Source organism: Lepisosteus oculatus, chromosome 25, assembly GCF_040954835.1.
Source record: "Lepisosteus oculatus isolate fLepOcu1 chromosome 25, fLepOcu1.hap2, whole genome shotgun sequence".
NCBI lineage: Eukaryota > Metazoa > Chordata > Actinopteri > Semionotiformes > Lepisosteidae > Lepisosteus > Lepisosteus oculatus.
In genome coordinates, this window is record NC_090720.1 from 11046040 (window position 1) to 11070461 (window position 24422).

The 24422-nt window shown below is 40.0% G+C and overlaps 1 protein-coding gene across 13 annotated transcripts in view; it reads left to right on the forward strand.

Moving 5' to 3' along the window:
- The window catches only part of hspg2 (heparan sulfate proteoglycan 2), a 222900-nt gene that overhangs the window by 53064 nt on the left and 145414 nt on the right, over positions 1-24422 (forward strand). For 12 of the 13 annotated variants that reach the window (XM_069183859.1, XM_069183863.1, XM_069183864.1 and 9 more), the window contains exons 2-4: positions 4822-4957; positions 5639-5707; positions 23492-23551. In XM_069183859.1, coding sequence (XP_069039960.1) covers positions 4822-4957; positions 5639-5707; positions 23492-23551 — 265 coding nt within the window. The remainder of the gene's footprint in view (positions 1-4821; positions 4958-5638; positions 5708-23491; positions 23552-24422) is intronic. The other variant, XM_069183866.1, reaches the window with a different exon arrangement.

The window sequence follows — 24422 nt, forward strand, 5'->3', positions numbered from 1 at the left end:
CATCTGAAAATATGTAAATGTATGAGATATGTGGAAGAAATGTTGAATAAATGCCATTAAGGCTGACACAAAAACACAATTTACCTTAAATTTGAGTCAAACAGTTGTAGGATTTGTGCAGCTTATGCCGGTAGAGTTTTCAATCAAACTTTTTTTTGCTCTTGCACTTTCTGGAGCAGCCTGCCAAAATGAGTTTTACAGAATTATATAGGAGCTGGCAATTTTGTCACAACAGTATATATACTCACATAGTCACATACTGTATCCCACTGCTGAAGAAACAGTGCTCAGGAAAAGTCAAAGTAAAGTTACAGTAGATTACTGACTGCTCCAAAGCAGAACCAGCCTGTATCTATCAGAACCAGACTATCAGACATCAGCATTCTTGCAGTGCACAAGTTGTTCAGTAGATCTATGACTGCGATCATTTAGGTTTGCTGTACCAGCTGTAGATAGGCACATACTGTATATTCAGATCTCCAGCGAGTAGTAAAAATTAAATTAAAATCATGTTGTGCACTGACCTTTACAAGAAAGAACTTGAACTGATTCTTGTGGGAGTATGTACTGTGATTAATATACTGCACTGATAAATCCAAAATATGCTGGAATGGAGTGGAATAAACCTGCTGTAAAGACAATAAATGGAAAATGAAATGAGGAATATATACTGTAAAATGATCCTGATTACCATAGTTTTTGAGTGAGCAGCACATAACATACTACACTACTACCATAATGCTCCATCAACCAGCTTTACAATATAGAACAAAGGGAACTTGTAATGGCTCAAAGGACTCATTTAAAGTAATTTATTAAGGCTTACATTGTGCTAAACTCAGTGGAGGGTATTGATATTAAGAAGGTGCAGAATAAATTACCTCATGGAGTGCTCATACTTTCCTACCTGGGTTTTGTTAGTTGAGCAGGAAAGGATCAGTCTTCTTAGTCACAGTAACATCCACAGATAAGACCAGACATTTCCTCCTGAAACTGTTGGTCAGCAGAGTTGAGTGCTGTTTGGATGCTGTGCAGTGATAAATGATCCACTCTGGTCTCACCAAAAACCCAGCTAAAGCTATTTTAAGACAGTGTTCCACCATTTCTGAAAAGAGGTTGTGTGAAAATCCTTCTAGTGAGTTTTTTCAGCATTAACCTCATACCCTAATTCCTAATTCCCATTCCTAATTCAAACCGTGCAGCAACCTAGAGTAAGACACTGATAACATTTAAACCAGTTATCCTAGAGTGCTTCATCGGGATGCGTTTAACTAGTAGTTAAACAGCTGAGCTGCTTATACTGTAGCTGTAAGTGCCGAACTTGAACTGCAGTAGTGGGTCCCTTAATTGCACCGAGTGTCTGACTGAACTTGATAAGTCAGCTGTGTGACTCTGCTTCTTTCTCACAGATGCATCCCACAGCTGCATGAAATTGCTGAGGTGTTTTGGTGATACAAGAGCCCAAGTATTTTTCTCACGCTGTGCTATACAGACCTGGGCTGGGAGTCTGAGCTCAGTTTCGACTGGGGACGAGACCATCACCAGCTGCCTTATTGGTCTGGGCCACCCTGGGACCAAAGCACCCATTGCTTACAGAAAAGAATCCAGTTGCTTTCTGTCTTTCTGCTTCTCCTCCTTCAGCGTTTGCTCATTGATTGTTCACGGAGGGGATGAGACACTGGAATTTCTGAAACTGTAGTGTAAACAACAGCTGGACAAGCTGGGAAGCGTATCAGGCACGGCCTCTAATGACAGCAGTTGTTCAAAAGTTCTGTTAGATCCCGTGGAGACATGTGAGCAAGACAAAGCAAAGGAAAAAAACGCCATGAAAACAAATTCCAGCCCCTCCAATCTGCCCCAGTTCAGCTGCTGAGCGGTATAATCAAATTAGTAATCAAGCTGTCAGTCAATCAATGCACTACGTGTCTGTACTGTAATGGGATAGATTGGAAGAAGTAAGATAAGATCAGATCACTTTATTGGCCATATACAATTTCTCATATTAGGAATTTGTCTTTTTGCATACCCCAGCTTGCTCTCCATGAAACACACAGCCGGGGAGAGGGAAGCTTGGGGTCAGAGTGCAGGGTCAGCCATTTATACGGCGCCCCTGGAGCAACTGGGGTTAAGAGCCTTGCTCGGGGGCCAAACGGAGTAGGATAGCTCTCTGCCGGCCGTGGGATACAAACCGGCAACCTTCCAGCCGCAGGTGCAGATCTTGAGCCACAGAGCCACCGCTCTGCCCAAGTGATTTTTGGCCAACAGGGTAAATGTTAGTAAACTGAGTGTATTTGGGAATACTAGCCCCAGTAAATACAGATGCTACCAGAGCCTGCTGCTCTGTCTAGCCTGCTCAGATCTCAGCTCTCAGTCTGCATTGCTGGGCTGGTTTTCTCTCAACTGTTATGAAGACCGGACTTGGACACAGTCAGCACAGTCTTTTTTAAAGTTTAGCAGACTATTTGACGGGGTTATTGCATGGGTTTAGTCAAGATCTAATTTGAGATCCAGCCCTACCTCGTTCTACCTCATTCCCCACACCTGTCCCTTATTCCAGCCCCTCTTTAGTTCCACCTTAAAAGCCAGGCGTAGACGTCACCCGAGGTTCCTCATTGAATCCTGTTTCGTGAGAATCCGGGGTCCTGCTGCGTCTGGCTCCGTTATGCTTTTAACCCTTCGTTCCTGATTCCCCCCACTGGTTCCAACCCGGTTCCTGTTCCTTACTCCCCCCGGATGGATCGCCTGGCCATGGACTTTTGCCTCTGTTTTTGATTACCTGTTTGCCTATATGGATTGTTCGCCCCGGACTCACTTCCCCTGGACACCTGCACTCCTTGGACACACCCCCTGTCTCCATCCCTTCTCCTGCATGATTTTATTCCTACTGTGTCTTCACCAACCGGATCGTGTCGTCATCATAGGGCCCGGAAAGAACTGACAATATTAGATTATTAGATACTGTGCTTGTAGCTTCAAAGCACTGTGATTTGCAGAATAACTGCTGAAACATTCTCCAAGTGTGTGCACCTTGAGATTTGCAGTAGGAAAAACAGTTCCTTTGTCAGTTTTGTTGCCTGTTAGGACACACAATATAGGCCTTCTAAGGTTATGTGCAATTGGATACAGGGCTCTGAATCGCCGTCTTTCCCGATCTCTGTGATAGGAAGCTCTTGCACAAAGGTGGGATTGTGGGATTGCGCTGTGCCCTCGACGGCTGGAGAGCTGACACGAAGAATATGTGGTGGGCAGCCACCTCTCTTCCCCCTCCTTTGAGCTCCATCTTTGTTTTCATCCCCCCTGGCAGAGTGCCACACTTGGCATTTCCAGTAAGCACGGTACGCCAGTTCGCATTTCCCCCGAACTCCATCACGGCAAAGTGTCCCATTTAAATGACTCCAGCTAATAAATGACTTGATCTCTCCCCCAAATCCTTTCTCCCCTGACTGAGCAGCCTGTGATAACAATCCAGGGCCCTTTTGAAAAGGAAAAGGCTGACTAGCGACATTCTTTTGGCTGGAGCCAACCAGCCAACTGTGTGATGAGCTCTTTCTCCCAGTCTTTGTCTCACTCCCTCCCTCTCCCTCTCTCTCTCTCTCAGCGCGGTGGCCTCGATAGAGGAGCGTTTCTGTCACGGCTTCACTTCTCATGGCGCTAAATTTAGTAGAGAGGTGGAAAATCCAGGAGTGAAAAAAAAGGCTTTTGAAAAAGATTGTCTTTAATATGAATGCTAATAGATTCTCATTGTCAAGGACACCGGAGGAGCATTTTTTCGAAAAGTAGTGTCACCTGTGCGTTACAGTATACCCATGGTGTTCTGGGCAGCTTTTGTGAAAATGTTATGTAAATCCGCACTTTTCACTGACATTTTGAAAATAAGTCGTCTGCACAGAGCAGACTGTTTGAGGAACCGATTCTTGTGAGTCACATTTCACATCGAGCACTTTGTGACGGTATAGCAGGAATTCATTAGTGGGGGACACGATTTGGGTTTTTAGCACTACGCACAACATTGCTGATCGAACCAATGGATCACGGTGTCATCCCTAACTTTAAATGCATGAACTGTGTGTGGAAAAAGCCTACCCTGAAGCCAGGAAAAGGAAGTAGGTTTTGACGAGACCAGAATCCTTAAGGAGTTGGCGATGCAATCTGTTTCTATGTATTGTTTTTACGGGTTATACAGTAGACACCTTAAATGTACATACAGTACATATACGAACTTTATGTTGAGAATATACAGTATCTCAAGCTAATTATATTATTGTTTATGAATAATTCCCCTTTTCCCAAGTCATTTAGCTCTAAGTTGCATGTAACCTGTATTTATAATGCGACTCTTAGTACAGTATTTGATTATCTACAACTGAAAAACACACTCATTCTAATGTACTATGATCCCAAACCCTTCATATTTACATTGTTCTTAAGTGGACAAATCCCCCTTTATATGTGATTGAACTGTATGTCACGACTTTCGTGTCCCTAATCCAGGCTTTTATCACTAACTGAACAGTGATGATAATTTATTGGCTGCGCAATATAGTCTATGTTCCTTAAGGTTGCTAATTAGGATGTGGGATCCTATTTAATTCAGAGCTGTGAAACCAGTAAGATAAGTTCGCTGTTGTAAACTTGCTGAAATTGGTGATTTTTCCAACACTTGTCATAAAAAATTCAAGATGTGTACAGTTTTGCATTTCTCCTTGCCCGTTATTTTACGTCATGTGGCAGCCCTCCATCTCCACAGTTTTGCCTCTATATCCCACCCTCCCACGTGCCTCTGGACCTGAAATACTCTTAAAATGCTTGCTTTTTTCCCAGCTGGCTCAGGGTTCGAAGGTGTGGGGTGAGGTGTCCCTGCCTGAAGATTTGGAGCCCAAGAGGGGAGGCAAACAGTGGGACCGCCTTCTGGCCGAATCGGACGACGAAGACTTTGCCGCAGACGAACCTTCGGGAGGTAGAAAACCGTTTTTTCACAGTGGCCTCGTGACGGTCGTCCGTTTAAGAGAAAAGAGGTGTTTTGTTTTTGGCGAAAGCGGAGTTCTCCTGCCTTGCCACAGCGGTTTGAAGTGATGCATGTCAGATTTAAAAAAAAAAGGTCAAATATTGCTTATATTAACAAATAATCCACTGTCCTCCATTTTAAATTGTCCGCATTCATACAGATGGTGGGCGTCTGATCAGACTGTGCTTCTGCAGCATTTTCATGTGATGTCCAGTGTTCTTTTTCACTGTTTTGGTATGAAATTAGAAAGGCCAAGCTAAAATATCTCAGTCCTTCTTTTTTTCTTATCAAGGAGTTTTGTGGGCCTTGTGCTGAGGCAAAATCTGCTTCATTTTTGTTTCAGTACACATTCTATAGTTTTATAATGTTCAAAGATCCAAAGTTTAAGTTTGCATAGGATCCTCGCCTATCAATTTTTATAAGTAAATCTGCAATGACAGTTGGGTTAATTAGAGAGTTTCTCCTGAAACAATTTCAGAATTTCAGTTCTGTTTTCAGAGCAAGAAAAAGACACTGGCTGGCAACTTCTGTCATTTGACTTGTCATTGTCCTGAAGGCATTACAATGAAGGCCGCAGAGTGCTGCTTGGGTCCTGCTGTGACAACGTGTGCTCTTCCCTATGTGTATTTGCAGATGAGCCCAGTGGAGAGGAAGATGGTAGCACCCCTGAACCCTCTATTGTCTCTACTGCGAGAGCTACTAGTAAGTGTCTTTGTCTCTACAGGCTTCTCAGCTCTTGAATCAATGGATGGACGATGTTCAAGAACCTGTTTCACAGGGGACAGAAAGAGTGGCTCCTAACAAAAAGCAAAAAAAGAAACTGCAACTAAGATAAATAATAATAATCCTGCATCATTTAGCAAACAGCACGAACATGAGAGTGGGTTGTGTTGTACAGTCCCTTATAAAAGCTCTTAGTGTTAGGTTTAACTCAGGTTTTTAATAGGTGGCAGCTTGTCATTTTGTAAATTGCACACTATTAAATTAGAAATTTCTGGCACTAGCACCATTTTATGGGATTACAGGAAAAAGTACACCTTTACCTAATGAGGCAAGGTATTAAAAATACTATTATACATATATCCCTGTGACAGGTTTGAGCCCGTCACATGTAGAATTATAGCTAAACTATTTAAATGCGTCAGAGCTGACCTCTCTGCTGAGCTAGATTGACCAGATCATTCTGCTGAAAAGTTTTAGTATATAAAGAAATCTCAAAAGAATTACATATGGTGTCCACTTATATCTTGAACGCTTAATTGATTCATTAATTTAATATTATCAATTTAACAATAATTTTAAATTTGATTTCATTATTAATTATGTTCTGTATTTAACCTTTTGTAATCACTTTTATTTTTTTATTTATTCTTTGCATTTAGCCTTAAGTGGCAGGCTTCAAACAACAAAATACTAAAACTAATATGCTAATCTCAGAAGTCCCTGTAGGGACCATTTCATTTTTTTTCATATTTTAATTGGGTTATTGAATCTACTGAATGCGTCCGCAGATGGTCCTTACATTAAAGTATTCAAAACATAGCTGTACCTCACAGGGTATGAAGGAAACATTGTCTTCCTGTTTTCTCTTTTGTCTGTATGTTACCTGCCAAGTGTTATCCTATTTTAAGTCTGTTTATATTCAATCTGTGCTGTAGCTTCCTGGAAATTATTAACAGTATATATTCTCAGCTATTTTTTCCTGTTATTAAAGTCAACAAAGCCTGCCATTTTGTTAGATCAAGGACAACTAAGTCAAACACTTCTTTTGTGAAATATAGTATTTAATGGGTGAAAAATATAAATAACCAGTCTAGGCCTAATAGGCTGTAGGTAAATCTACATAAATTTCTAAATAATTAACAAGCATTTATTTCAGGAAGAACTTATTTTCCATGATCTTTCACAGTGCTTCCTATAATATGAGACACGTTGATGCTGTTGTGTTGATTATACTGCTGTTTGCATTCCACCCCTATAAAAAAACAGATCTCCCTCCTTCCATACCAAAGTCTAGCAGAAAGTTTGAATTTGAATCTTTTTGTGGCCTTTTCCCCCTAATGCTGTCTATGCTTCTCCTTGTAGAAAATTCTGATTCATGTTGCATCCATTGGATAGCTGAAATGTCCAAGACAAGATCCTTCCTTGTTCTTTGAGCCCCTGAACTTCCAACAGTACGGATAATTCCCTCTATCCATCCATTTTAAAACCATTCAACTTCTTCTGGCATGAGAGCCTATCGCAGACAAGGCAGGGTACACCCTGGGCAGGATGCCCGTTCATCACTGGGCGCACGCAGACACAAACACACACACGCACACTAGGGCCAGTTTTCCCAGAAACCAATTAATAATAATAATAATAATAATAATAATAATAATTGCTTACACTTATATAGTGCTTTTCTGGACACTCCACTCAAAGCGCTTTACAGATAATCGCGTCTCCCCTCCACCACCACCAGTGTGCAGCCCCACTTGGATGATGTGACGGCAGCCATAGTGCGCCAGAACGCTCACCACACACCAGCTCTCAGTGGGGAGGAGAGCAGAGAGAATGAATCCATATCTATCTATCCATTCATAGATGGGGATTATTAGGAGGCCACGATTGGTAAGGGCCAATGGGAAATTTGGCCAGGACGCCGGGGTTACACCCCGACTCTTTTCAAGAAACGCCCTGGTATTTTTAATGACCACAGACAGTCAGGACCTCAGTTTTACGTCTCATCCGAAGGACGGCGCCTGTTTACACTATAGTGTCTCCTTCACTATACTGGGGCATTAGGACCCACATAGACTGCAGGGCGAGTGCCCCCTGCTGGCCCCACTAACACCTCTTCCAGCAGCAACCTTAGTTTTTCCCAGGAGGTCTCCCATCCAGGTACTGACCAGGCTCACACCTGCTTAGCTTCAGTGGGATGCCAGTTGTGAGTTGCAGGGTGATATGGCTGCTGGCTTTTAACTGACTCGTACTGTATGTGTTTGGACTGTGGGAGGAAACCCACACAAACACAGGGAGAACATACAAGCTCCACACAGACAGCACCCCAGCTCCAGAGTGGAGCTCACGGCCTCCACGCTGCGAGGTAGCAGCACTAACCACCATCCTGCTTTGCCGCCAGGGGCTGGTTCCATCAGGGTGGAATAATTGTTTTCCCTGGAATGCCCTAGAAATGCTGGGGTTAAGCAATCGGCATCTAGCTCCGGAATTAAAAATAGTACTGCAGTAATATTAGACCCTGATATCCTAAATACTGTATGTGTGTTTGGTATGGGCTCATTTTTGTGTTTTTCCTTCCTCCTGCTGAAATGTCATGAACTTTCATATGGGTTTGTATGTTACAATATCTTCTTTTCTGGAGGGATCTGGGATGCACAGATCTGATTGTGGACTTCATCTGGAAAACCGGGCTTCATTTGAAAGACCACTGCTCATTTTGACAGGCCTTTTCAGCTTTTGGCTTCTAACTTCCTTGGAAGTCATGATTTTACTATTACTTTTGGCTTTCAAATGAGAACTTAATAATTGCATTTTTCAAATGATTGTTTTGTGCCGTTTGACTGTGATACAGCATGCACAATAATATCTGCTAAAATTTCCACACCTAATCGGGCTGCTCTGTTTCTCTCAGTGCTGTGCACAGTATCCACTTCGGACAACCAAATCAGAAGAGTTTTTATTTTGTCTCGCGCGCTGGTCGAGTAATTCTTCACCTTATTCAATGAGACAGCGCATATTGTGTCTTGCACTATGTTTTCAGTTTGTGTCTAAAACATTGTGTTTAGTTGAGACTAAATTTATGTACACATTTTGTGTTAAGGACACAGACTAAAAGCATTTTAGAATGTGGCAATAAGCCGACTTGTAGGTCTAATGGAAATGAACCACATTCCATCTGAAATAACTCTGGGAAAGACCCAGTTGAACTTTGTATTTGGAAATATGCTGAGTTGGAATATTGCCTTGGCAGTGATTAGCATTGCTGGTACTGGTGCATTGGGTTTAATTCTGGACCTGTAGTGCTATCTGTGTTGAGTTTGTATGTTCCATATTCACATGGTACTCTGGTTTGCTCCCGCTGTCCAAAGGCATAGTGTCCGTTAATTGACTATTGGGAAAACTGGCCCTGGTGTGAGTGTGTCTGTGTGTGTGCGCCCTGTGATCCACTGGCTTGCCAGGATAGACTCCGGCTCTCTCATGACTCAGAACTGGTTTAACCCAATTAACCAATTTTGCCGCAAATAGAAGGATGTTATTGTGTTCAAAGTTGCCCGCATGTTGAGATAAGCTGATAATTGTCCAAACCAATGGTTCTTAAAGGTATTTTTAGAAAGTAAATCCTTGAAAACAAATTAAGCACCGGCACATAAAAACAGCTATTTTGTTTAGTCAAACCTAGGTATTTTAAGGTAAACTTAAAGGGTTTAATTTTTTCATGTAATCTCAATTTTTCTGTAAAATGAACAGAGATAATTCTCTATCTTTCCTTCTATGGTTACGATATATCTTAATTTCGAAGAACTGAATTTTTCAGTGGTTTTGATAGGGGGTGTAAGAAAAGATTTGGGAGAGCCAACGCAGATCTGATGCAGTAATAATCACTGGTCTGAACCTTAGCAGTTGATACCATAAACCGCTGTAGAGACTGCAGATCTTCAGAAACGTATGACTTAAGACTTTGATGAAACTTTATTTTTGTTCCCTAGAACTAAAGCCCACATTCTACTGGTCAAATGCTCCGTCATTGCTCACAAAATGAAAACCCGTGCAATGAAGTAATGATAGGGTTCTTTAATTCAATCCGATAAGAACTGAGTCATTCGTTATCCCTATATAAAACTGTATGTAGTTTAACCTGAGTACAGTTTAGCCAGCAGTCATATCACGCTTGAACTCACAGCTGGCAGCCCACTGAAGCTCAGCAGGGGGGAGCCTGGTCGGTAAACTAGGGCTGCTGCTGGAAGAGGTATTAGAATGGTCTGTGTGGATCCTAATGGCCCAGTGTTGTGATAGGGACACTATACTGTACAATAAAAGGTGCTGTCCTTTGGATAAGATGTAATACTGAGGTCCTGACTCTCCACGGTCATTAAAAATCTCAGGGTGTTTAGAGAAGAGGTGTTACCCCGGAATCCTGGCCAAATTTCCCCCCGGCCTTTACCGATCATGGCCCCTTAATATTCCCCGCTCTGAACTGGCTTCATCACTCTGCTCTCCTCCCCACTGAGAGCTGGTGTGTGGGGAGCGTTCTGGCGCACTATGGCTGCCGTCGCATCATCCAGGTGGGGCTGCACACTGGTGGTGGTGGAGGGGATCCCCATTACCTGTAAAGAGCTTTGAGTGGAGTGTCCAGAAAAGCGCTATATAAGTGTAAGGGATATTTAACTATTATTATTTATACATCGCTGTATCACCTACCCTTGAAAATGCTCTATACCAAACAAATAATCCCATGCTAAACGTGGTGGATTTTAACTTTCCAAATTTCTGTATCTGATATTTTTAAGGATTCATATTTTGTATTTAAATATTGTTATTTTGTTAATAATCTTGAGGAATTGTAATTGGTAGTAGTAGTATTAACACTTTTGACTGTTTTATGGTAATATATGTGACCGTTAGGTCCTGTCGGTTAAAATAAACAGCAGGTCATTTTCAGAGACCGTGCGGAGGAATTTGTCGCTGTGCGTTAGCAGGTTATTACAGTAAATGCGTCTGTACAGGAAAGCCGGTACAGAGCCTGAGTGTTGTTCTTTACAGGACAGCAACTTGAAAGGAAGATTGGCTTCCTGAAATGGAATTTGCAGGAACCCATGAAATGGAACTTGTGAACAACAACTTGTGCAAGCTGACCTTTGCTGTCTCGTGTCGGCCTCATCCTTTTGAACAGAGCAAGGAAGGGAACAGTGTGGAAAGTTAGATACCTCCTGTGTCCGTTTGATTTCAGGAACTATTTTGAATCCTGTTGCTGCTTCAGTGAATAAAAATGAGGAGGGGGATGGTGTAGTATTGTGTTGCATGTTTTATCATTATCCTGCTTCAAACACTAACATCTGATAAGCAAAGACAAACAATCAAGCCATTATGATCTTCCTCTGCAGTTGCTTAAAGGGTATGTGGGGGTTTATAACTGAGAGAAGACCATTCAACTCATTTAGCTGATTTTGTTGTACGGTACAAAGGACAGATAAGCTAAGGGTTTCGTCTTGCCATTTCTGGAAGGCTTCATGACAAGAGTTTACTTCAGCAGCTCCTTTCCATTTCTCAATCAAATCTCCCATTAATATCCCAGTTGAGGATAGGAGCCCGTTTGAATTTGTTTATGCGATTGAACCTGTGTTACTTAGTTCAGTTCTCTTTTTAAATAGGGCATTAGATGTGAAACACTAAGTACACGATCTGGCAAAGCTTAGGGGTTGCTTAGCCCAGTTCATATGAATTGACATGTTTGCAGATTAAGGTATGGGATTCTGTTAGTTTCACTCATCTTTTGAACTATGGCAAGCACAATGTCACACCCACAGAATTCACTGGGTATTTTAGGCTAGATGTGCTAAAACGTCACCTAAAGGGTCTGTTGTTCAGATTGCTTTTCTTGTCCCTTTTTCAGAGTAGCTGAGGTTAAACACTTTTCATTTTTTTCTTGAATTTCCCAAATGCCTGGCATATAAGTGAGATGTATATGTTTATTATAGGACAGCTACAGTATGTAGCCAGAATGACAGAAAAATAAGCTTTTACTTAGAGATTCATTGGATTAGGTTGAAGGCTTGAAATGTCATTCTGCATTCAGAACTGTATGAGAAAAACCCACCTTAGAACCTGTGAAAATAGTGCAAAATAATGATTGAAATAATGAATAAAAAGTTTTTTTTGTCTTTGCATGTATTGTTCTCATGTGATTACAGAGATGTTTTTCAGTCTTTAGTTTACAAAAAATGCCTTCAACTCATCTTACAGCTACAGTTCACAGCTATTTACAGTACTAACAGTAGCTTACAGCTTTTGGTTATGTGATCCATGTCTTGGAAGCTCTGTTTAGCAATATTTCCAAACTCTGAACTATGGGATGTTTAGGAATCCCAAGAGTTTTTAGGGCTGATAACAGGTGGCCTTCCTTAACTCAAGACTATAACATGAGCAACAAAATATCATTCTATGTCACGAAAGCTAGTTTACTAGAATTATTTCTGAAGCATCTTGATGAGCATCTTGAGAGGATTATCTAATGGGAATCAAAAATAATATTTCATTTTGAACTGGTGTCTTTGGTTTTAAAGCCAAATTTGGATTTAAATACTAATGCCAGCCCCCAAAATATCCTTTAAAGGTCAGTGTTCAATCTGGAAAAGGCTATCATTTATTATATTTCCTGAATTGGCACAGGAAATCCTACTTGAGTACGGCTGAAAATAATGCTCTTCGGGTTACCCAGGCCGTATAAATATCGCTTGAGTCGGTTTTGGTGATGAGCATAGAAATATAACCGCTCTTGAGAAATAGATGAAAATGGTTAATAAGCAGTTCCATTGAAGAATATGGGAACAGAGGTCTCTGGGTCACTTCCACACCCACAGTCCTTGTCTCCATTAAAGATGAGAAGGGCCTTTTTCTGAAGATCACATCATCCTTTCTGGTTTCCTGTCTGACCTTCTTCCCTGAAGACTTAAAAATGTCTGGAAGGAGTAAAGCAACACAGTTTTTCCAGCCTGTTTCTCTCGGGGCTTGGTGCAGGTCCTTTCACAGCTCTCAGTTCACAGGACCTCTGACACCCCTTCTCAGTGTCAAACCTGCCTGGCGATACAGAAACCGCAGGATCAAAAGGCTACGTCTTCTTTTCATTACAGTGTCTAAAAGAGCAGAAGCAAGTTCCCCCCCACTGCTAAAATTAGGAAGGGGGCTTGAGAAATGTCTCTGTGTAAATCCTCTAGGATTATACCAGACGAAGTCGTCTTTTTATTCATTGGGAATCTTTATTTTAAAGGGAGACAGTTGAGAGAATAAGTGTTTGAAATGGTTCAAGAGAGCTACACTGGAAGTTCTGTCTCATGCTGCAGTGAAACACTAAGGATTTGTATAGACATGCTTGGCCAAATATCTATTGAGTTAGAATGTCTGTCAGCAGATAGAATATTTCAGTTTGAATCTATTTAACCTTGTGAGCACTTGCATATTTATAGATCAAGAATGAAGGTATAGTTTCCAGCCGAACTGCCACGTGTTCAAGACAGGACTGGACTAGACCAGGAAGGGAGCCAAGAGAAGTTTGTGTATAGTGTAGCTACCTGGTCCAAATTTTGATCACTGATTGTTTCTTTCCCTTACCTTGGAGACGGACTTAAAAGCATCTGCTCACAGATGTAAAGCTAGCGCTTTTGATAGGCCCCGTTTTTGAGCGCAGTGCTCAATTTTAAAGTAAAATGTTACGCAATGTACTGTAGGCTGTTTTTATTAAATTAGAAAAGTGACACTTTCTTTGAAAAATTAACAAACACCTTATTTGGTCCACACTTTGGGAATTGTAGTTGTAGATCTACTTCTGAATCAACAGCCTTATCAATATTTGATTACTAAGAATTAATAAAATAATAAAAAAAAACTTTCAAAAGGCTTAATCACTAAGAGAAGAGTTATGCTGAATTATGTGGTTGTTTAACTAGGGAGGGGGGGGATTTGGGATACACTGAAGAGAACTGGAATATTCTATTCATTTTAATTTGTCATTACTGTTTTATCCTCTTTTTGTTCTCCAGGAGTCAAATACCAGCCTGCAAACCAGCTCTTTCCATAGCCTGAACAGTACAATCAGACACAGGATTGTCTATGATTCATCGCATAGTGTCTATACAATATGCAATGAATGATGATTATAAATCATGATTAGGTACACTGTATATGTTTACTGAGGCAATCCTTCTCAGAGATCTGTTGAGAATATTGTTCTTTAAGGATTCTGTTTTCTACCTCTGAACATCTCTTATCTAGTTTAGTAGTTAAATAAAGAGCTGAAAGATATATACTCTGTTGTGGTTGCTCCTGCTACAAAACAGGCTACTTTAAGACTGGTACTGAAGAAAATAATTATTCTAGATCACTGTATCCTCAGTAATAATAAACCAAATTCAAAGCGTTCCTTTATAGTAGAGGTTCTGGAGAGTGGGGAATGTTTCTGTCAGGAAACAAGTGTTACAATGGGGAGTGTTATAAAATGAAATCAATATCAAAATTAAACTGATTTCAGCTTGCATGCAAATAATAAAAGTGTAATCATTTCACCACCTTAGGTCAGGGATTACGGAGTTTTTACTGTTGACTGTTCCTTTGGAGATCAGTTTAATGACCTCACCAGGAATGTCCTGGTCACTGTAGAATGTAGAAATATGGAGGTCTTAATGATTTACAGTAAAGTTAATAATCCTGAGTAAATTATTAGAACTCCTTTTGAGGCTCAGTATCTTCCTCTATGTCTACATACCTCTTGGCCCAAGGACATCTATGTAAATACAGCCAAACAATACCCATTGTTAAACCTACTCAGGGAGGCAATCAAGATGGGAAGAGCAAACATAGCTAATCTTGTTAAAACTCAACTGCACCCCCACTACAGAAACTGGCTGTTGTCATCAGCTTGCCACAGTCCATTTTAATGTATGTAATGCTTTCCATGCCTGTCAAAATCTAAGACCGATATCATGTCATTTCTTAGTTACAATTGCTGCACTGTTAAACTGTAAAATGTAGTTTTAAGATCTCACTGTTAAATGACAAAGCCTTGCTCAATCTTGCTCTTTATCTGAAGTACCTTTTGCAACTTTGTACTCTCACTGTGCCTTATGTTCATCAGATCTTGCTCTGTTTCTCAAACTTAAGTTGTGAGCTATTTTGCAGACCAAAATTTTCTTTAAGCTAAGTAATTGTTTGCCCATTTCTAAATGTTACATTTCTGAATAAACCACAGCCATAGACTTGTTTTAATGCTTTAACTTAATTTGGTTCATTTATTTATTCATTATTGTATTAATCTATAGAATTAATTTGTGTCTTTTTGTAATTCTGCTGAGCCCATAAAGGTATAGAATTAATCCCATGCTGTGCATAAATACTATTCAATGTGATTTGTTGATTTTGTTATCTTGCCAAGATATGTAATTGATGGAGGACATTTCATAATTGTGTCCCAATAAATTTGATTTTGAGCCCTGTCATAGGAAATCCATCATCATCAAACTCCCCAGCCAATGAGATTTAAATTGCTGTCAGGGGAAATGTTTATAGTGTAAATATTATGCAGGAATAACCTCCTTTTGTTTCTTCTGTTTTCCTGTTGTCTTACTGGCATAGACCTATCTTAGCCTAGAACTTTATCTTCTTTTTTTCTGCACTTTTCCTTATGTGTCCACTTTTCGTTGAGGCACAACATCCAGTCAACCAAAACATAGTAGCCTTGTGAATGAAGTAATTGTACAACTAAAGCATTTGTTATGTGGAAGAGTTGTGTCTAGAAATGTTTGCTTTCTTTTAATCATTTGTACATTGTGAACCTCCTAGTCTTTTTCTCCATATCATAACTTAGCAATAGAATATTATGAGAACTAGCTGTAGTCATTGTAAAACGTGCTGATTTCTCAGGAGTCTCATGTGCTGCTTTTAAGTCAGTTTTTTTCTTAAACAAAATTCCATCAAATTAAGGTATTTTGATGTGTGCCAAGATGATTTCCCTATGCATATTTTCTCTGCCTTTGAACCTATGCATGGTTACCGCCAGCACTGTGCTACATTATGTGGCTCACTTGCTGTCGAAGCACATCAGGAGGCAAAGTTAATAATAATAATAATAATAATAATAATAATAATAATAATAATAATAATAATAATTGCTTACACTTAAATAGCGCTTTTCTGGACACCCCACTCAAAGCGCTTTACAGGTAATGGGGACTCCCCTCCACCACCACCAGTGTGCAGCCCCACCTGGATGATGTGACGGCAGCCATAGTGCGCCAGAACGCTCACCACACATCAGCTATCAGTGGGGAGGAGAGCAGAGTAATATAGCCAATTCATAGAGGGGGATTATTAGGAGGCCATGATTGGTAAGGGCCAATTGGAAATTTGGCCAGGACACCGGGGTTACACCCCTACTCTTTTCGAGAAGCGCCCTGGGATTTTTAATGACCACAGAGAGTCAGGACCTCGGTTTTACGTCTCATCCGAAGGACGGCGCCTGTTTACAGTATAGTGTCCCCGTCACTATACTGGGGCATTAGGATCCACATGGAGTGCAGGGTGAGCGCCCCCTGCTGGCCCCACTAACACCTCTTCCAGCAGCAAAGTTCCCACTTGTATTTTTACTGTGCCTTAAACTTTATATTTTCCCTCTCTCCTGTATCTGAATGCATTAGGTTAAAGCAAGTGGCAACCTTTAATTAAATCACTTCACGTAATAGCACACAAATGTAACTCTTTCATTGCTATCTGCCAGTTTGTAATGTTCATTTGCACATTATTGCTGTTAGTCATTGAGTAAAGGTGTTAGACAACTGATTGAAGAATGACAGCACTGCTGCTAATCCTCACAGTGTAAAGAATTGTATGTAACGCAATCATTATAACAAAATGAAGAGCAGATGCGTCATATTGTAAAAGAGGGATGTCGTAAAACTCTTCAGGAATTGTGTCCTTAGGGGGCTGCTGCAGACCACAGAGAGGCAGCTCTTCCTTGGTGGCACATTGTGGGCGTGTCAGCTCTGAGCTGAGTGTTGTGGCTTGTGGGGGAGATCATTATATCAGGGTGGGAGAGGACATGTGCTGGCAGCTGCAGCTATTTTGATTACCTCTTTTTGTTGCCGCAAACTTTTCTGTGTTGAGGGTGACCAAGAGACACCAGCTTCACTGGCATTTCGAGAAGCAAGTGAAGGAATTAGGCTGGAGGAGGAGAAAGAGGAGCCCAGGCAGAGAAACCCTGTGGGTTTGAGAAACTCAGTGAAAGCAGATAACACTCTGGACGTGGTGGGATTGGAGAGCAAAAGTGGTTTAACCATACAAGCTAAAACAACACTCTGGCAACCTTTAGAAGATGGGCTTCCCCACAGAAAGCAGTGACTGATTGTTTTAGGCACTGTCACTGTAGTATCCTGCCTCTTATGTAAAATGTAGAAAACTCTCCAATGGTATAACATGGCTTACAGTATATAGAGCAGTAATACCACACATTATTTATATTGGGTTTTACATCCCAAAGAAAACCCAAAATGTTTTATAAGTGACAAACAGTTTGCTTTACATTCTACAAAAAAATAATTTTACTCAACTGCCAGTAACTCAATTCACAGCAGAGAAGACCCAGTACAAAAGAGAAGCATTTAGTTTGGCCAGTATGAGAACGTTTGAATTGGAATACTGCCAGGACACTGCAGCTGGTACTCCTGTCCTTTAGAAACGTTACTTGGGATCATTAACGCCTGTAGCAGTCAGTTTCTGGGACTTCATTTGGAATTTTACTCATTAAAATCATTGGCATAATTATTCTGTCAGCATTGCTGTATTTAGTGAGAGAACTCTAGGCCTGCAAATACTCCCACCCCCTTCACTAGCTGTATGGCTTTGGAAGAAATAAGACATTTGCTTATTTATAGCTGTGCGATTAATTGTTTTGGCACAAATGCAAATGTTTCTAAATGCACAGCTATTAAATACTCTAAAGACCATGAGCTCTCCAGCCATTTCCATGTTTCTGAGACTCAGTGTTCTGGGGTCATAAGCTGCATGTTACAGCCCTTCACCCAGGTCGCAGTTACTGTATGTATTGTGGTTATCAATTTCAGGACACAAATTGCCATCCTTCTCCCTAATTCTTCTTTGCAGCTCTTCTGTTCTGCAAGGGGAGCATTCCGGGCTGAAGGGAAACTTATAGCACAACAGAGTATTAGTCTATTTTCCAAAACTACATACGATTGTGGTCAAACAGACTTAAAACCCCCACAGTTTCTGCCTCTTATATTATAAAAATCTCAATATATTGGTAAAAACAATTCTAACTGAAATGAACTGAAGAGTCCTGTCTTAAATAAAGCAGTCAAGGAGCTGTGTACAGATGAGCACGCACCTTACATTTACTTTGATTAATGCTTAGGAAGTTTTAGAATTTAACTGAGGGAAGAAAAACATAGCTTGTGGAAGGTTTTTTGAGGCAACTGTAAGGATTCCTGCATATCCCAAAGAAAATCACACGATTTCAATCTCCCTTAGGAAAAGAGCTGATGGGGTAGTCCAAGCCTGGTTCAGTGACATAATAAGACATTTGATTTTTCTCTGGAGAGTTAGTTTGAGGATATTTGTATGGGTTTCTTACTCCCATCTGGCAGATACCTTTATACAAAATGGCGATTGTATAAATTTGGACATTGCCAATAACTGAACGTTAATCCACATAGAAATGAATTCTGACACATTTATGTGTGGGCTTGGTACTCTTTAGTGTTTATATGTCTTCCATGTACAAAATACCATGAGAAAGCATTTGTCTTTTAAAGATTGCTTTGTTTAAGGCAGCCTTGATAACAGCGAATAGCTTTCTTGGTACTACCAGAGTATGGGGCCTTACTCTGTTTTAAAGCGATAGTGATTAATTTGATTGAGCTGTTTGATCATACTGTACATGTAGATTAACCGACTGTGGATATGAATTTTAGAATTGAGAAATGTCACTGAATTCTCAAACATGTAGCATAAAGCAAAGCAAATTAACACAATATCATTAAAATATTTTTTTTCGGCACACAAAATTCTGCATGCAATGAATGTTATTGTAAATGTTAATAAGTGTTAAATGTTAAAACACATTAACTTTATGTGCGACTTCCTCGACTTAACAGTATAATCTTAAATTTCTAGATGAATTTGGTTCTTCCGAAAAGATTATTATTATCTTAGAAACTTTCATTTTTTGTAATTTTCTGGGAAGTATTTGGGTTTTTTCCCCAAAAATGTCAGGTTTTTGCAGCAATGTATGTAATTTTATTTTGTTTGTGAAAATTAAAAGTAAGCGCCCTGTTTGGTTAAAATAGTTCCTATGAAAAATATTTAAAAAATAAATCATCAGGCAATTTTACAGAAATATATATCTAAATATTATACTAATATTATATACAAAATAATATATAAAATCTATAAAGATTTTAACTATATTATTTGTATTGTTAAACTATGGTACCTGTTCATTATCTCTGCACAGGGAGAATGAGGACTGTATGAGTACTTCTCCAGTGTGTCTGTCAGAGCCATTTGCTATTTGACATGTTGTGAGCTGCACAGTGCTCTGCAGTAGAGCTGACAATAACATGCCAGCAGTAAGATTGGAAACACTGCAGCTTGCAGGCAATAGCAAGGCCTCTGGAGTGCTGTTCCACTAAACACTGAGGAAACCCTTGTTAATTTCAAGCTGCCACTTTTTGGGAAAACCTGGTGACAGTCAGTTAATGCCACGGTCTACGCTAGTGACATCTGGGCCACAGAGCTCAAGTTTCAGGCATTAAATGGCCTCACACCAGAAAAATAATTATTTAGATCTGTTATTTTGGAGGTGAATTAAATGTAACTGGGCATAAATGTACTGTATACCAGTGAAAAAAGAACCATCAAAGGCCTTGACAGGGTATTTTATAGTTTCAAAATTAATGTAGGATAGTTGTGTATCAATCATATTAACAGCAGATGTTTTGTGTGGTTTTCCACATTTTACTATTTCCCTGACTCTCTGTGGAAGGGCAGGATGTGTCCAGAATAATACTGATTATGTCTCTGGAGATCTGTATAAAACTTCACAGCTTTTATTACGGCAGTTTAAGAGAATAGAAAGTGGGCGTGGTATTTCTCTTGAAGTGCAATAAACTCTTTTTTTCCTACAGGAAGCATTTGATCCTGAGCAGTGCAAGTCCCGAACCGATATTTTAAGTGCTTAATTTTACGCGTTTGTGTAAAACAACAGCACTGAGATGTCCATCGACGTGAGACTTACTGTACACATTTTTTGCAAACAATAACCATTTTATTAGGGGATATAGGGGATACATTATTCACATTCTTGAAGTATTCGATCTTTCACTGACAAATTAGAGTTTCCTTGAACTAATTCCTACAGCTAGTATAACTGGAAAATTGCATTATGTTACACATTTGTAACCCTAACCCTTGCCTGATACACACCGTAAATGGAATTTGAATGCACTTAATGCAATTGGAGAAAAAACAGCAAAGATGGCATGAATTTCTGCTGGTAAGAGGAATGGCTCAGTGTCCAAAAATCCAAACTATAAGAACACAGGATGTGTGCCATTTTCATTTCAGTGACATGGTTTTGAAAAACAATTGGATATTACCTATACAGTATATATACTGTACAGCACAAACTCTATATTACTGTACCCCAGACTTTCAGGGATTCTTGTAGCACTTATCAACCCTCTCCTAGCTTGCACCTAATGCAGATACAAACAGGAATATGTACTTTAATTCATTTGAGGCCAATTTGCAAGTGTGCAAGTATCTCCCTTCAATAGGGCTGGATTAGAGCAAAATCAATTTGAACCCACCTGCCTGATTTAAGGCTCGCATCTCACCCTTTCCAATACGCACTGTATAGAACAGTCTAGAGCTTAATGAGCATTATCAACATTATATGAGCATTATTTGCTTCTATTATTATATTTTTGTTGTCGCAGGTAAATCCTGTATACAGGCCTTTTCGATTCCACACAAGAGCTGTACACCTGTCAGAAATATAGGTTGTAAAGTGTTTTTTTTAAGAAGTTGTAAATATTTTATGAGTGTTAGCAGATGCTTATGGCGTTCATTAAAGACCTTTAATTCTACAGTTTAGTTGGGAAAAGTTTCCATCCCTCAGGCTGCACATCTCAAGAAAATATCAGGAAGCAGCAGCCTAGAGATAATTACTGCAACATTTGTGTATTTCATTGTTTCCAGTCTGTACATCGCCTGAGTTACACCACATGTGTTGTATTGAAGGAGTTATTTCATTATGAGGCAAAATCTGTACCTGTCAGTTATCTGCACACCAGAAATTGATTTGAGTTCCATAAAGTCTTGAAGTATTGAGCTGGCGCAGACCATTTCTGTATTCATCTAACAAAACATGAGGGCTTAAAGTGGACAATGTCCATTCAGGTTTGAGGGAAACAATTTTCCACAAAAAAAAATATTGGACCAGTTTGTTGAGCTGAATCACTTGAAGCCAGCACATTGAAATACTTTGAAACTTTAACGGATATTGTATTACAAACATTTTGACTACCTGGCCCAGGTGCACGGTGTCATTCTGGAACTTAAATGTTCTTAAGTTTTTATGTTCCATGCTGTAACAGCTCATATTTCCTTCAGGCTGAATAAGATTAGGCCAACGTGGCTAACTGTGATGACATTGAATGTGATTGTACACAAACTCACTCAAGTGTACATTTCTCTTTGATGCCTAAGCAGTTGTATAAGATCAATTTCTTTTCCTGTTTTAATTGCCCTGTTGATAGTTCTGTATTGTTTAAATGGGCACAACACACAGGATTTTCATTTCTCTCAAACACAGCAAACTAGTTTTGTAAAAGAGTTTTGTTGAAAATGCACACACCTTTATTGCCAAATATCCACAAAAAGGACAGCCCATTATACCAGTAAGAGATCTATTCCGAAGAAACCCAAGAAAGATACAGATTTGCTGGAAATAAACTGTAGCATGGTTGACTATGCTATTGAATCAACACACCAAAAACACAGAAGGCAATTGAAGTAAACCGACAAAACAAATTTGTGAACAAGATAAAAAACCTGCAGTGTAAAAATAAATGCATGATCATTTCTATTGTGCAGCACAAAAAAAAAAACGTGTTTATAGCTTATCCCACCCTGGCATACAAATAATACTACCATCCAAAAGATATGTTGCCACATCATCTTCATCTTGAGGATGAAATAATAAAAATATTTCATATTTACAAAGTACAAAGCATTATTATAAGCTCATTTGGAGTATTGTGTAGCATTGGGTCTACTGTAGGGTCAACATCTTCCTAGAAAAAAAAATACTACTGCTTTGGAATCAGTTCAGAGAACAGCAACTACATACAGGATGTTTCTTGGAGCTTTTTTTATGTCCAGGAGAGCTGAACTCTGAGGGGACCCGATTCAAATACTCAGAATCCTCACAGTCAAGGTCCACTGGTTGGGTTTCTTCCAAATCCGCAATGAAACTTGAAGCTGGGGACACAAGTGAGAAGCAAGGGAAAGGCTAGACTGCTCTGGTGTTGAGCCCTGAGGTCTTTTCAGACCTGACTGGAAGAGAGCTCACCAACCCAGTGACCTGTATACACTTGCATGACCTTCTCTCATCCCTTTTTATATTACTTGTTAGTGGGGTTTACACTATTTTATACAGTAGCATACTGAATGTTGTTTTCCCACTTTTCCTGTGTACACATTGTGTTTCGCTAAGACTCATCATAACTATTGGTCCTTATTTTAAAAGCAGTGCCTTGTAGCTTAAAGGGTTAACTGGATTCCCCTTGGAAAAACAGGAAATCCACCCCCCCGCCCCCTTTCAAAGCTTTCAACACGATTACCTGAGCGGGAACATTTCAGACGATCTCAGCAGAAAGTGGAAGTGTGGTTGGTCTGAAGGATATCCTTACAGCTCGTCTTAAGAGCTCAACAGGCCTGCTGTGAATCACACTGGCATAATGTACTGTGCATATCAGTGTTTGTGTTTGTCTGGTTGTGTGCCAGACAGGATTTTTTTGCTTTGTTTTGAAAGCTTATTCAGTAACCGTTCAACATCTTTGGCAGGCATGCTTCAAGGCTGGGCAGACATTTAAGGGACCAGTGCCAAAATACTGTAGGACACACGGCACAAAATAAGACAAAAACTGAATTTTGAGCCAAAATAAAGCAAAAACTTCATTTTTAAAATTTGGAGTCACTGGTATGGTTTTTATTTTTAGATGATTGTGAGTTTTTTTTGTTTGTTTTATAACAGAATATCCTTGAAATAATAAAATCTCCTGGCAAATTGAAGCCAATTCCCACAGAATAATGTCTTTGGACGGTGTAATGATTTGTTTAAAACTCCATGTTGAAAATGGAATTGGCTGGGTGTCTTCTCAATATGATAAAAGAAACAAATGCACATGAACCAGATCTTTTCTCTGTTCTGATCATCAACAAGTCTGAAGGGTTTTATGGGCCATTTTTATGGGTCTTGGGAATTGAAGGGACTCATCCTATTATTCCAATATTTTCTGTACATAAAAAAAAACTTTAAAGGCCAAACTTTCTAATTCCACTTTCGTTTCTCTTTCTCCTCATTCCTGCCTTCCATTAAAACAAATTCCGTCCCCTTTCCCTAATCTCTTCCTGACTTCATGCCACGCACGATATCCCTTCCCTTGCCCTGCTCCCTTTCTCCTGTGATCCTTATAGCTCCCTCTCTGGAGTCTCTGCTCCTCAGGGAAGGGATCGACCCTGACCACCGGGAGTATAGTAAGTGGCTTCTGCAATGCCTTGTGTTCTGGTCTTTGTTGATTTCATTGTTTAAAATAATCATTTCTCTCCGATTTCCTGCATCTACAGTAGTTGTTAGTCTCCGATTCACGTTTTACTGGTCCATGGCATCCTTTACTGGGATCCTTCTTTAAAAGCATGAATACTCCAGTTGTCTCATTTAAATTCGGTTATTGAATTGAATTATTGTATCTCTTGAAGTGCTGTGCTGAAGGCCAGGCTAACAATTTCCTAACTTGTCCAGACTCTCTGCTGTGGCTGCTGCGTCCAGAAGGCTGACCCTTGAACTCTGGCTCTTCGTCTCCTTGGGTAGCTGCTCTTAGATGTTGGAAGGCTATACAACTGTAAATTACAAAAAATGACAAAATACAGAATTGAAGGTTATGCCTCACATGAGTTTTTGCTTCATGCTGCTCTAGCAAAAACCTTCCAAGTTGCCGTTTTGAAGGATATGTAGACATGCAAATCTCTGCGGAAATTCAAGTGTTAGTCTGCTGAGGAGTGTCAGTAGTCTCGAAAAGCATCACTCGTGCTCTGGTTGGCATTGCCTCTGGGAGCACCACCCCTTGTCTCTAACTGGCACTCGGTTATTGACTGTCTCGGCAGGAATACTTGTGAAGCCTGGATTCAAGTGGCATCAGAATTGATTGTACCACCTGGAAATGACAAACCCACATGTAAAGCAGCCTTTAAAAACTGAGGCTGTGGCACAATATCTTTTTAAAGTATAATAACTGACATGCAAGTGCTTGTTTTTTAAAAGCGCAATTTGTGCACTATGGAGTAGCAGGCAAATACCCCAGCTGAGATTGCAACTGGCACTGACTGGCACTGAAGCTCTGACCATTAC